This window comes from Triplophysa dalaica, chromosome 11 (assembly GCF_015846415.1).
Source record: "Triplophysa dalaica isolate WHDGS20190420 chromosome 11, ASM1584641v1, whole genome shotgun sequence".
Taxonomy (NCBI): Eukaryota; Metazoa; Chordata; class Actinopteri; order Cypriniformes; family Nemacheilidae; genus Triplophysa; species Triplophysa dalaica.
The window spans coordinates 5091604-5104903 of NC_079552.1; the positions used below are offsets into that span (position 1 = coordinate 5091604).

Here is a 13300-nt window from a genome sequence, read left to right on the forward strand (position 1 = left end):
GTTTTGAATGACAGGAAGGTGAAAAAATATTGGCAGTTTTATTTTTGGTCACTTTAAGTAACTGCTCTTTCTTATTAATAATATAAACAAAAAAATTCCCTTTACAATTTTAGCCGTGGACTATCCCAGATTAGCAATGTCAATGACATGTCTTCAGATTGGATCTGCGATGACAGACGTGTTCTTGTCTTGTGACCTTTGCATCACTCGAGACGTTACGCTTTTTATCTGCTGCCTCTCCCAGATAAGAAGCATTCTGCTGCTGTCACATCTGTGGGTGAGGTGTGTCGAAACAACAGCTCCCGCTATACCATGAGAGCACAGACTTATTGCACATGTCCACCAGGAGAAATACGGTTCCTATATCACAGGCATTTCGATTTTTGCGTATACCGTTTTACTGGTGAGGTTTGGTGTGAGTTTTATTGGGTTTATTTCATTAGGTTTATTGGTGTGATGTATCCATTTGACTTGGATAAGTCAAGGACTTTGCTTTCGCTTTGTTTCGACTCTGAAATTGTCAGATCTTGAAGTTTTTGTTAACCTATACATATATTGTCATACGTATTGTTGTGTACTTCTTATTTCTATTCGACCATAACAAGTGGAATCTAGATGTAAGTGATGAAGTTAAGCAATATGACACTTCTGACTTTTAAAGTGATAATTCACCCAAAAATGAAAATTCTGTCATCATTTAATAATTCTTAGATTGTTCCAAACCTGTATTAATTTCTTTGTTCTGCTAAACACAAAGAGAAATATTTGGAAGTATGTCAGTAACCAAACAGATCTTTTGACCCCTTTGACTCCCATTGTTAAATATTTCCCCTACCGTGGCAGTAAATGGTTTAATGAGATATGTCGGGTTAGTGACATTCTTTCAAATATCTTCTGTTGTGTTCCTTTTTGGGTGTCTATCTAACTATCCCTTTAACTCGACCAAACAAAGAATTTCAGTATAAGGACAATTCCATGCAAAGGTCAACATTACCATGAAGAAATAAACATTTTACCAGTGGTTTTCACCATAGTGAATGTTGAAATGTCAATTTTTGGCAGATGGTTGGCAGTTGTGCATTTGACATTCTATGGATAAGACCCGAAGTGTGTCTGGTGTGAGCCGGCCCACATAAAGCAAGATTTTCCTCCTGCTGTCAGGGTTCACAGGACATGACTGCTCAACGCCGGCTAAAGGCTGCACCTCCGATCTGTGTGATGCTACGGGCACCTCCGTGTGTGAGGAGCAAGACGGCGGTTTCAAGTGCACGTGTCATCACGGTTACACGGGCCGGTTGTGCGAAACGTCCATCCGCCGTTGTGTGGAAGGACTGTGTCATCACGGATCAAAGTGCGTGGACCTTCCTCAGGGCTTTCTGTGTGAATGTTTGCCCGGTAAGTCCGATTGCTTTGATGCTTTTTCCTGATGATTCCTCTTTTGCACTTTACTTGCCTGGCGGACAATCCTTCCACACTTCCACTAACGCATGCGTTAACCTCAACCCATTTTTATCCAGGGTTAAGAGGGTGCTTCTGTGAGGTAAATATCGACGAGTGTCTGGATAAACCCTGCGGCACGCTCAGTGTCTGCAAAGATGGTATCAACGCCTACGAATGTTTCTGTGCACCTGGGTTCATTGGTAAGTCCATCAAAATCAAGAAGTTTTTCCTTCACCTGTTCGATATCCCCTCCGCGCCACTATGTTTAAAAGGTCCGTGGCCTCAAATCTGCCAAGAATGGTACGACAATAGTTTACCTTATCAAAGGGATTTTACAAAACTGTATTAAACTGTCATCACATCCTCCGTCACCCGTTTTATTCGAAAGGGCATCACGGCCCCCGTATTTACAAGGAAATCCCTAACGAACGAACCTTTTCTCTCCTTTTCAAGGTAATAACTGTGAGATTGAAGTAAATGAGTGTCTTAGTCAACCCTGTCAGAACGGCGCTTTCTGCTCAGATGAGCTCGACACCTTCAGCTGTCTCTGCCCTGCCGGAACCACAGGTACACAATTGTTCCCTGCTGTCAGAGTTTCACACGCTAACTTGGGAGACAAATTGTCTAAGGTGATTAAATGAGTCGTAGATGAGAAGTAATGGAATGATTCGCTAATGATGACTGGATGTCACGAGTTAGGTTAGTAAGTTTGGAAAAGCATGAGACTCATCTGCTTAATGTCATTTAGAATCAGACCGTGACCTGTCAAACTTGTGACAACCTGTTAAACACACAGACAGAAATGAATAGAAAATAAACCAAAATACATAAATAAAATGATCATTAGCTCTATGAAAACAAGTGGATTAATATAAAACTAATATGACACTGTTCACCTTTAAGAGACATGATCATTGCGTTTGTCATTTGTTTAGTTTACCAACAACCCTTAAAAATAGAAGGGCAGTTTTACTTCTCATGCAATCACATTAAATCTCCATTTCAGGAGTAATTTCCACTTGATTCTTTCGTGTTTGTGCAGATTGGAAAGGAAATAGGCTCATTTGTTGGTATGAGTCAACTCATGCTCTGCGTGTATTTTAGGAACCTCCTGCCCAACAGAATGTCAATTCATCTCCTTTCATTTTAGACGGGAGCCGTATTGCTCGAAGGCTTAAAAGGGATTTTAGATTTGTTTGTACTTTTATTCCCAATCCTTGTGCGTTGGAAACTTCATTTTATAATTGGTTGGCATGGGAATTTCAACGACAGCTCTCATTCTTGCTTTACTCTGTCTCGTCTTTCCTCTTGGCTTTTCAGGCAGTTTGTGTGAAATCCACATAGACGAATGCCAGTCGTCACCTTGCAAGAACAATGGCACGTGCTTGGACCTCTCAGATGGCTTTAAATGCATCTGTCCTTCAGGTTTCACTGGTGTGTATGACCTTTTAGACGCTTTTAAGTTTTTAGGAGTATTATTTATTGTAGTATATGCAGTAGTATATGATATTTTATTTAGCATTGACATGACATGGCAGCAATGAAATATATAGAATATATACTATATACACAACTCAGTCCATTTCAAATTTGCCTTTAAAAAGTAGTTTTTTTATAAAAACAAACAAAAAAAATGTTCAGTATTCATGGACTAAAAAGATTTAACATTTATATCAGTTTTTAATATTTAATACTGTTCTAATAAATATATAAAAAAAAAAATGAAATAATAAAAATATTTCATGAAAAAATCGGCATATAAACACAATAATTGAAAGAAGTGTTATAGTGCTCCACAGAGTGAAGCAAAGATGCCAATAAATAGTACATTCATAAAAAAAAATATTGGAAAATATTTTCTCTTAATTCTTTTCAGAGCTATGTACACTACATGCAAATACATAAAGAATAAAGTGCTATGTTTTAATATTACTGAAAAAATTTGTTAATCAAAATCCGTATCATTTTTTTCACATTCCAATAAATCTGTAAGGCTAGGGACATCGTATTATATTGGTAGGCATCTTCTCCTGCGTCTCAAGAATAGAAACTTAGACAAAGACAAAACCATTGTGTTTCGGGACAATGTGTTGATACATGTTGAATCATGTCATCATAGATTGGAAAGCTGTTTTCATCCACCTACATGATATTCAATTTTTATATTGTGTTAGGTCCTGAGTGCCCTGTGGATGTCGATGAGTGCCTCTCATATCCCTGTAAGAATGAAGGCACCTGCATTGACCAGTCGGGTAATTACTACTGCCGATGCGTGGCTCCATTTAAAGGTAATGAAGACTGAGGGACTGGGGTAAAGGGTGAAGAAAAGCAAAGTTAATTAACTTCAGAGAACATTTCTCTCACCTGTCTGAACTCCTGCCGCCAGCCCTGCCACAGCGAGACTGATTCACCGTCCACAACCAATAAAACAAAACTAAAAAACAGCAGAAAATAAATAAAATGCATTTAATGAGAGAATGCCACCCGTTATCAACCCTTTCAGCTTGACTCATGAATATTATTTATGTGATGTAAAGTAATCTTCGCTGAAAGGCAGGTAAGTGGGCGCTTACCGTAAGAGATTACCTCTTTACTGCCTATCCACCGCTTGATTTAAGCTTCTGCTTGGTCTTAAAGTCCTCAGATTATGTCACCTCCTAAAAATAAACATTCAGAACAACAGCTGATGTGTAATGTGAACGGCAATGTTGGGGTTTACCATACATTCATTTATTTCAGGGGGCCCTGTATTCATACACACATAATATTGATCCAGTCCGTAATAATAAATCAGTATCGCACCAAATGTCACAATAGATTTTCTCCAGAGCTCTATCCTATTATACTACATTATTCTGATCAGGAATCCGTTGACATTTATCTGGTGTGTATATACACCTGTTTTACAGATCTGCATTAGGTCCGTTATTAGGTTTGCTTGCTTGCGTTTCGTGTATGTTTGATGCTCATCTGGTCAATTCTGGACCCAGAATGCGGCTCATCTCGAATCGATCAGGCAGCTCAATCATCCCAGCTTATATTCAAACAGAGATCATGCCTCACGCTTCCATTAGACGAGCAAATTAGGTTGTCAGAGATAATGATGATATCGGTTATTCTGTTTTGAAGTCGAGGAGAAAACATGCCTGAGAAAGAAACACACAGGCTTTAACTGAAGTGATGCTGGGAAGACAAGAATATTATCCTTCGTTACACAGCTATACTATATTGAATGATCTGGTGTCTGTGAATGAATGGAGTTTCAATACTGTGGATATTTCTTTGCAAGATTTAAATGAAACCTTTAGAATTTATGACAGATGCTTGCCTGACAATGCCATGTGTGTGTTTATGCTGTCTGAAGCGTGTCATTAATTTACATTGAGTTGTCCTGTCTGTCTCAGTTGTGCCTGGTTTCTTCATGGTTTTCTATGGTTTTCATTTAGACATTTGGCAGACATTTATAGACAATTCTGTAATGCTTTAGATTGAAAACTAACTTTTGTTCAAATTGAGCATCTCTTGATGTATTGTGGCCGTTCCAGTGTCTGTTGAATTTCCAAAAAGCAAACCTCAGGATTGACATGAAGTCATCCAACAGCAATATGAAAGACTGACACCAGCAAGACAACATTATCACATAAAATTTAGCAAAAAATACATGCACAAATTATACTGTTGTATTGCTTGTTAAAGTGAATTTGAACTTGTTTTCTTTCCAGTGGTGTATATGAGGTCTAAAGTAATACAGAGCATCTTTTCTGTTATTTTGACCTGTTTCTTCAGTTTTCATTTTCTGCAGAAAAATGCACATAGAAACAATATTTTTATTTGACATTTGGGAGAAATAATTCATAGAATGAAACAAAATGTATAATTTGATCTAAACACAGACTCTAATAGTTAATTCAGAAAAGTGGCATGAACACTCATTAAAATTGAGAGTTTGTTAAGAATAGAAAGTTGACAGAATGCTATGTCTCTGTGTTTGAAATTGCAGGGATTAACTGTGAGTTTCTGCCCTGTGAGGCTGTTAATCCGTGTGATAACGGGGCTGACTGTGTGGAGGAGGCTGATCCTCTCCTCTTCCCTCTGGGCTTCAGGTGTCGATGCCGACGGGGTTTCACCGGGCCCCGCTGTGAGATCAACATAGATGAGTGCAGCTCCAACCCATGTCTCCACGGCTTCTGTTACGACGGTAACTGCTTATTTCTTATTTCTCAGTCTTGAACCCTAGAATTCAAACCTGTGAGGCCAAACGTTAAAAATAAACTCACTGAAGGATGATATATCAATGTTTCGCTAGTAACTCGCACACTCTTTACTATGCAAGTTTATAGTGACCTTGATTGTCAGATACAGCCGCAGAAAAAATAAGAGACCACTGTAAATTTTCACTTCAAATCAGCATTTCTAGAAGAATCGTGTCCTTACCGTCTGTAAAGACTGTGTAAAGACAGTGAAAGACACTTGAAACTGTGGTCATCACTTTAGGCTATCACAAAAATTTTTTTTTTACTTTTCTTAAATATATCTTCAAATATTGCTGTTGTATTGCTTACAAGGGAACATGAATAGGATTCTTTGCCGTATTTGAGGTCTGAAAAAATAAAGAGCATCTTTTCTGTTATTTTGACCTGTTTCTGTTTTCTTTCATTTTCTGAAAATAAATGCAAAAAGGAACAATATTTTTATTTGAATATTGGGAGAAATATTCTCAGTAGTTCACAGAATGAATCAAAAAAGATAATTTTCCCTAAACACATACTTTTAAATAGTACATTTTAAAATCAGAAAAACTGTATCTGAAATTGTCTCTTAATTTTTTCCGCGGCTGTATGTATTTCATGAGACTCGTGCAATAGATTTCTAAGCTAGAGTAAATAATGCCAGAATTGTAATTTTGGGGTAAATTAACAAAGAACGTAAGACAATTCACTTAAAAAAAAAAATAGAAATTAGTGTTTTAATTATCGATATCGTGTTATCGCAATAGCAAAATTGTCAAATTATCGTAGTCACATAACAGTATGAAACGATAGGTCTTCCAGGCCTAATATAGAGAATGTTAGAAAAATGACAGATTTTACCTTTGGCAAGGTCCATCTGGTGCAGTTATTTTATTTTATAAAAGGGATTTTTAGGTCATTCGACCCATCTCATACTATAACTCATGCCTATAAGCAACAGTTATGATTAGAGGACAAAGAAAAGAGGATGCTTATGGCACGTTTCTAAGTCATCATTTGTCATTTTAAATATTGCAGGAATCACTGTATCGTGGACTTAATACCGAGGTATTATCGTACCTCGTTGAGATGGTACGATTTCCATGTTGTTATGGAAACGGCAGGCTTTTGTCATTGGTTAGCTGTGAAAAAGGTGTAGGTTGTTTACTTTAGAAAAGTTGAATTATTTACCATCTCAAAAGACGTATTGAGGTGCAGATAAAGAAGCTGGTTCTGGGGTTTTCAAAAAGCGCTCAGGACTGTTTTTGGTTTTTAGGATTATAATGTAAAACAGACGCTAGCAGCTTCAATAAAAGAAGTAAAGTGTAAACACGTCCTTACTTTTCTCCTCTGACAGGCCAGGTGTCCATTCAGTATAACCACACTGCAGTTGCTCCGGTGAGCTCTTGACAAGAGTCTCGGTCCAGTTGTGATAAAGCATCCGTTAGGCATAAATGCCCCTATGTAATTTGGGTGTTGTTCTCCCTCAGCAATCCAATAAGCTGTTTTTGTCCTTTTGTGTGCCATCTCTTGCATAAATCATAAAAAATACCATAGATCAAACAGATGTTCTCATTTAAGGATTAAAGATCGCAAAGCACATATTTAATATTTCCTGAAATTCTCAGTTCTTACATGGTGGTGTTTTGTTGTCTTGGTATGTTCTTTTTGGAATTTAATCGACATTAAATAAATAAAATGTATTCATCTCTACACACAAAACTTCTTTGAAATGTCAGGGGTTACATTTATTTTATTATCACCCTTTCAATAATTTAATGATTCATGACCTGTTTATAACTCCTAAGTAATTTATAGCTTTAACGACAAATTTTTACTTGTAAACATAAGGATAGTGGTTTGAGCAGAATCCAACACATCCCCCAAATCTCAAATGACCTAATTAAAGTAAAATCTCTCAGAATTTTATGGTAACTATGACTTTTTATTACTGTGACGGGGGTAAGAGACACGACACAGACATGGCGGTGGTGTAAGCAACCCCAACGGGGATTTTAATGCAAAACTCATAAATAAACATAAACAAAAGGGTGTAATCCAGGGTGCTCTCCGTCGCTCCGTGCTTGGACAATCGGGTCCTCCATGTCCCCCTCGCTGGGGACATCCTCGCTCTCACTCGGGGGTATGTGAGACACAGCATATAGTGCTGTGTGTCCTGGGACCTCGAGTGCTGGGAGAAGGCGGCTTATATGCCCGGCAGCTAATCGGCGTCAGGTGCGCTCAATCAGCGCTAGTGACGCTGATCCCAGAACAGCGCCTCGTCACATTACATTCAAAGAAACAGCAACATAAAAGACTACTTATTTATTTTATATTGATTTATTTTTATTATGTCCTAAAGCTGCACCATACACGAACTAAGCGATTTCTGTGAATCGGCATAAAGACACTCCCAGCCGTATGATGTCTTTTGGAGTCACTCGTGCGAAAATAACAAACTCTTACCATGAGTAATTAGGAGCAAAGAACGTGATGCTTAGCGTTTGGTGTGAACACAGCAATATTTTTCAAATTCATGTCCTAGCTTTTATTGTAGAAATCCATGTGGTGACGCATGTTGAATTTTTATTTTATTAAGTATTAAATAATTAAATCTAAAGTAATTAAACAATGTTTCTTCTCAAAGTTTGTGCGACAGGTGCGGAGTTACAGGGTGAAAGAGGCTCATACAGTAAATATTCACTTGCTTTTGTTATTTACAATTTGTGATAAATTTATATTTATTTAAATGCAAAAATACTTGTTTGTGAGAATGTGTGGTGTATTTGGCTTAGCAATCACTTACGATATTCATTCAGTTTCATGTTACATAACGGAGGTTGTCATTGCTGTGACACTGAAAAAAATATTTTGAGTTTTACAGATTTTTTACAAGGCTGTTCACTTCCCCCAATGCAGGTTGAAAATTCAGAACATGTTGTCCAATATCCATTTTGTCTCTATACTCTCTTGCTAACAGCTTGCTAACATCCCCCTTTATGTTGGAACATTAAAGGGTTGTATTTAATGCAGAATTTAATGCTTTACATCTGAAGTTTTACTGTTTTCTCTCTAAGCCACCCCCACCCCCGAAAAACATGTATATTTGATATGGATATATGGCTGTATATATTTTAACACAACACTTACGTATGAACAAAATACAGCCCACAGAACATTTATAACCCGATAAAAATGTATAAATAAATGTATTTATATATGCAAGATTAAAAACCTAAATCTATAAATTAACCCTTAAGTGCCTCTGGACCAGTGTTTACATGCAAAGTGGTCTATTGATGGTGAGCAAAACCATATTCTAGACTATACTATACTGTACTGTACTATAGTATAATTTACTATACAGTGACGCATTTACCAGATGCTTTTTATCCACACCGATTTGTAGTTCACTAATTGCACTGTCCTCTCCGAGCGACCTCAGGTTAAGTGCTTCCCTCAAAGGCAGCATGGAGATGTAGGACAATTTTGTAGCTAAGCAACTACGTTTCGTTCTGCCAACATCTCCAATCCCAACAAGCTTCGTCAAACAAAGTTAACCTATTTACTTCCGCCCAGACTGCTACAACACCAGCAGCTCCACGCGTGTAATCCCTCAGGGCCAGAGCGGCACAGAGGAGCTCCACGGTTGCGTGTTGGGATGGTGAGAGAGAGAGAGAAGGCACAGAAAGATCTCTCGGGCAGCTGGTGTGAGTAATACGGATGCCACTCCGGACCCCAAGCATTTAATGAGAGTAATCGCGGCTACACACGCAAAAATAGAGTGGCAGTATAGATTATGTGGTAAATCTTAGGGATAATGAAGAATCCTGGGACACAACGCGGCCCTTGTAATAAATTTGCGCCTGTAAGAACCCACAATTACCTCCGTCACAGGCTGATGTTCTGCACAAAAAGACGGGACGTGTTTCTCCTCAACGGCATTAATGATTAAAGGCCTGTGGAACGGGTCATTAGTTTCGACTGAGGCAGATAGAACACAAAGACGGTGGACATGACACATTTGTTGAATTTGTAAAAGAGACTGCTTCACAAACACACTTTTTACATTTAATTGGACACACTGTGTTTTCAGCTGCTGGAATGTAAATGACCGGCGAGCCACGCAGAGAGAGAAAAAGACAATTCTGCTGATAAGCGTTGCGAACGAAGGGTTATGAAGAAAAGAGAGGAATCATTGGGCTTGAGGGAAATCTCTGAAAAGTCTGGAAGTGGAAAATGACGTCCTTACAAAATGACTTTTTGGAGAATATATCGCTGTTTACCTTCTGAAACCTTGTGAATCTATTTTTCGTGATTTTTTTATCACTGTTATTCACCCTTTGTTTGTCACTGGGTTTTGCAAATAACTGACCAATAAAAACTATTAAAACGTGCTTGTCAACTTCGCCAACACAGTATAGTCAAGTATACAGTGTTTTTTTCCAGTTTCCTAAATAAAGCAAATTTGGAGATGCAAGGTTTCAGAAGGACAGCGACAATGTTTATTCAAGTTTTTTCCCCACTTGCATTTTACACCAACATGGTGAGAAATAGAAATTTGTTTAAGCAAGCAATAACATATTATACTGGTTTATTTATCATCTTCTAAGAATGTTTACAGTTTTTTACTAGGGAATGCATTACACTGTATATACACAGTGATATGCTTACTGACTCTTTTAACTCCATTTACTGTATTGTTTTATAACTACATACAATGATTTATGATTTTGTGGTATTGAAAGGGTTAAAACGCCAGCTAGAGGTTGTGATGTTGAACTGCTCTTACAAAGACGTGAGATGTTCGGATCTTCAACCTTCAAATTGTATCACCTAAGGGCATGAATGATGAAGCATTATTTAATGTGGTGTTATAAAATTGTGATGTGGAGATTGTATGATGTTATTTTTGTGTGTGATTTTCTATGAAGAATTGAGACTATTGTGCAACGCTATTTTGACGTGATTTGTAACTCTCATGAATGACTCTCTCTAATGACACATCCGTCTGGAACATGGTTAGTAATTGATGAACTCTTGAAGTGATTATTAATTGACAAACTAGTAGTGATTGGTGTTGTCACTTTTTGATGAGAACTTATTCACACATGTTTGTATGCCTGATGAAGGTTGTGAGACCAAAACGTTGTTATACTACTTTCATTTTCCTCTTTGCCAGCACTGGTAGAGTGCGGGATTTGTTTTCTTTTGTGCTTATAATGATATGCAACAAAGCTCAAGATGAAACGTTAAAAATAAAAAACAGGTTTACAGTATGCTCTGAAAGTAAACAATCAAGATAAATTATTACACTAACCATTTCCTTTGTTTTTAAATTCATAAGTGCAATCTTTCCCAGATTTGTTTATGCATAAATGTGTTCAGTATGTGTGCAAAACCAATGAGTATTTCTTTATTTAAGTAAATGTTGTCTCTCTGCAGCTGTAGATGGATTTTACTGCTTGTGTAACCCTGGATACGCTGGAATGAGATGTGAGCAGGACATCAATGACTGTGCCAGCAACATGTGTGAAAACAACTCAACTTGCCTGGACCTCCATCTGGTAGGAACAAGTAATCATCAACTAACTGTTATTTTCCATGTACATCCCATAATATAAGACCATTTGAGAAAAATACATGTGTGGACACATGTGTAGCAGCCATTAACATCTGTTGTTAAAGGGGTCATATGGTGCGAACACATGTTTTTCTGTGTCTTTGTTGTGTTGCTCATGCATGTTTTAGACATGAATAATTGCTAAAATGAAAGTGTCTGAACAATAGATGTATTTAAAAGAGAAAGATCTATCTAAAAGGAATGCTCACCAAGACCTGCCTGAAACACATCCAATCCACAATCCACGTCAGTTTGTGGTATGATTTGACTAAGACCGCCCAAATGTATATGCAAGTAAGGTGGCCGTACCTGTCCGTACAATCGCTTTGAAACCTGATGTTCCAAATATGGTCAAAGGCGTCACATTTCTGTCGCACGCTTGCAGTATTCGACCAATAAGCACTGGTCAAATGTAAACATGCATCATTACATCATGCGCTGCACATGTCGTCACATGCCGCACACTACACGAGTTCCGAGACCTATTAGGTCAAAGTAATTAAATAAATGAAGTAATAATATCACGTATTAATCCGCAAGTTATAAAAATAGCCTCTTATTTATATTAAAGTGTTTTCGGTACTCAAGGGGGCCCCTTGGTGGTGAAGAGGCCCTACGCAACCTGCGTAGTCCGTGCAGAGGGAGGATCGACTATTACATCTAAATCTAAATCAAACGATAATATTTGTTCAAGCCGTGTCATATGACCCCTTTAATTATTGTTGCTTACTGTTGAAGGCAATTCATAAAATTTAAATCGTTCTGTGTACCAAATGAGATGTGATATACTGTATCTGGCAGGTGTCTACTGTAAATTATTCTGTAATTTACATTGAACCATAGCACAAAACCACCTGTTTTTATTCTCTTTTAAGGGTATTTCACAAAAATGAAATCATGCTCTTCTTTATGTCCTATTTATTTAAATGTATCAGAATACAGAAGATAGTTATGTAGCAAATGCCATTTTATGTTCTCTTAAACGTGCTAGCTTGATTCACCATTATTTGAGTTTCATTGCAACTTTGTTATGTAGTTTAAGCTTTTGTCACCCCACAGTCTCCGATAGCGATGAGTGAGTCAATGTGGAGCAATCAGCAGCTCAGAAGACTGTGTGACAAGCTGTTATTTGGCTCCAATCGCAAATCGTCTTTTCTTCCCTTCAGCAAACCCAAACTAATACATCGAGAGAGAGAGAGAGAGAGAGAGAGAGAGATAGAGAAAGAGAGAGAGAGAGAGAGATAGAGAGACCGGCCCCTCTGCTCTCATTTCACACTTTGCCTCCCCAGCCCTTTTCTGTTCTTATTTATCTCGCACACGTTTTCTTCTCTTCCTCTATTTTTATTCCGGTGCTCTGCGAACAGAACAGGAGGGAAAAATAGTTGATCATTTATTCATGTTGAATAATGCAACCTCGGGTCCCGCTTTCTGAATGAAGGCAGAGAATAAAATTGGGCTATTCATGTCATCCCTCGAAACCCGGAGGTGGGCGGTTTTGTAGGATGCTGTCCTGTGGACAGAGAAGCGGGCGAGTATATTAGCCTCTCGCACGCTGGGTTAATTAATGATTTGAGAAGCTGTTTTGCATCAGGGAATGAGATCATTTCAGAGATGCATATGGAGTGTGACCTTGACAAAAGATGATGCGATAGGCTAACGTCAAGATGATGACGGAAAAATATGAGTTTTGCATTAATTTAACAGATTTTTATTTTTAAGTAATTGCCTGTCGTTTTGCATCATGTTGTTTTGAGACCATAAAATCATTAAAACTGTTGGTAAAGGTTTAGAGATGACAGAAAACACTAGGACAATATACAAGTAGTTAATATGACTTGCTCATTAAATAGTAAATAAAAAATCAGTTAAATACAAAACCAAGTTGATCAAGTAAATAAATTGACTTCCCTGAATAACAAGATTAAGTTTATAGTAATTATTTACAAGTAATATTTTTGCAGGAGATGTCAGTTTGACTTCATTTGACTTCAACATATAGATTAGCATG

General features: G+C 37.7%; 1 protein-coding gene across 1 annotated transcript in view; it reads left to right on the forward strand.

The window, feature by feature from the left end:
- eys (eyes shut homolog) overlaps nucleotides 1-13300 on the forward strand; it is a 172723-nt gene that overhangs the window by 52774 nt on the left and 106649 nt on the right. Inside the window, exons 12-18 of the mRNA XM_056760459.1 lie at nucleotides 1162-1395; nucleotides 1518-1640; nucleotides 1894-2007; nucleotides 2761-2874; nucleotides 3615-3728; nucleotides 5441-5638; nucleotides 11115-11236. Of these exons, the coding sequence (XP_056616437.1) occupies nucleotides 1162-1395; nucleotides 1518-1640; nucleotides 1894-2007; nucleotides 2761-2874; nucleotides 3615-3728; nucleotides 5441-5638; nucleotides 11115-11236 (1019 nt within the window). The remainder of the gene's footprint in view (nucleotides 1-1161; nucleotides 1396-1517; nucleotides 1641-1893; nucleotides 2008-2760; nucleotides 2875-3614; nucleotides 3729-5440; nucleotides 5639-11114; nucleotides 11237-13300) is intronic.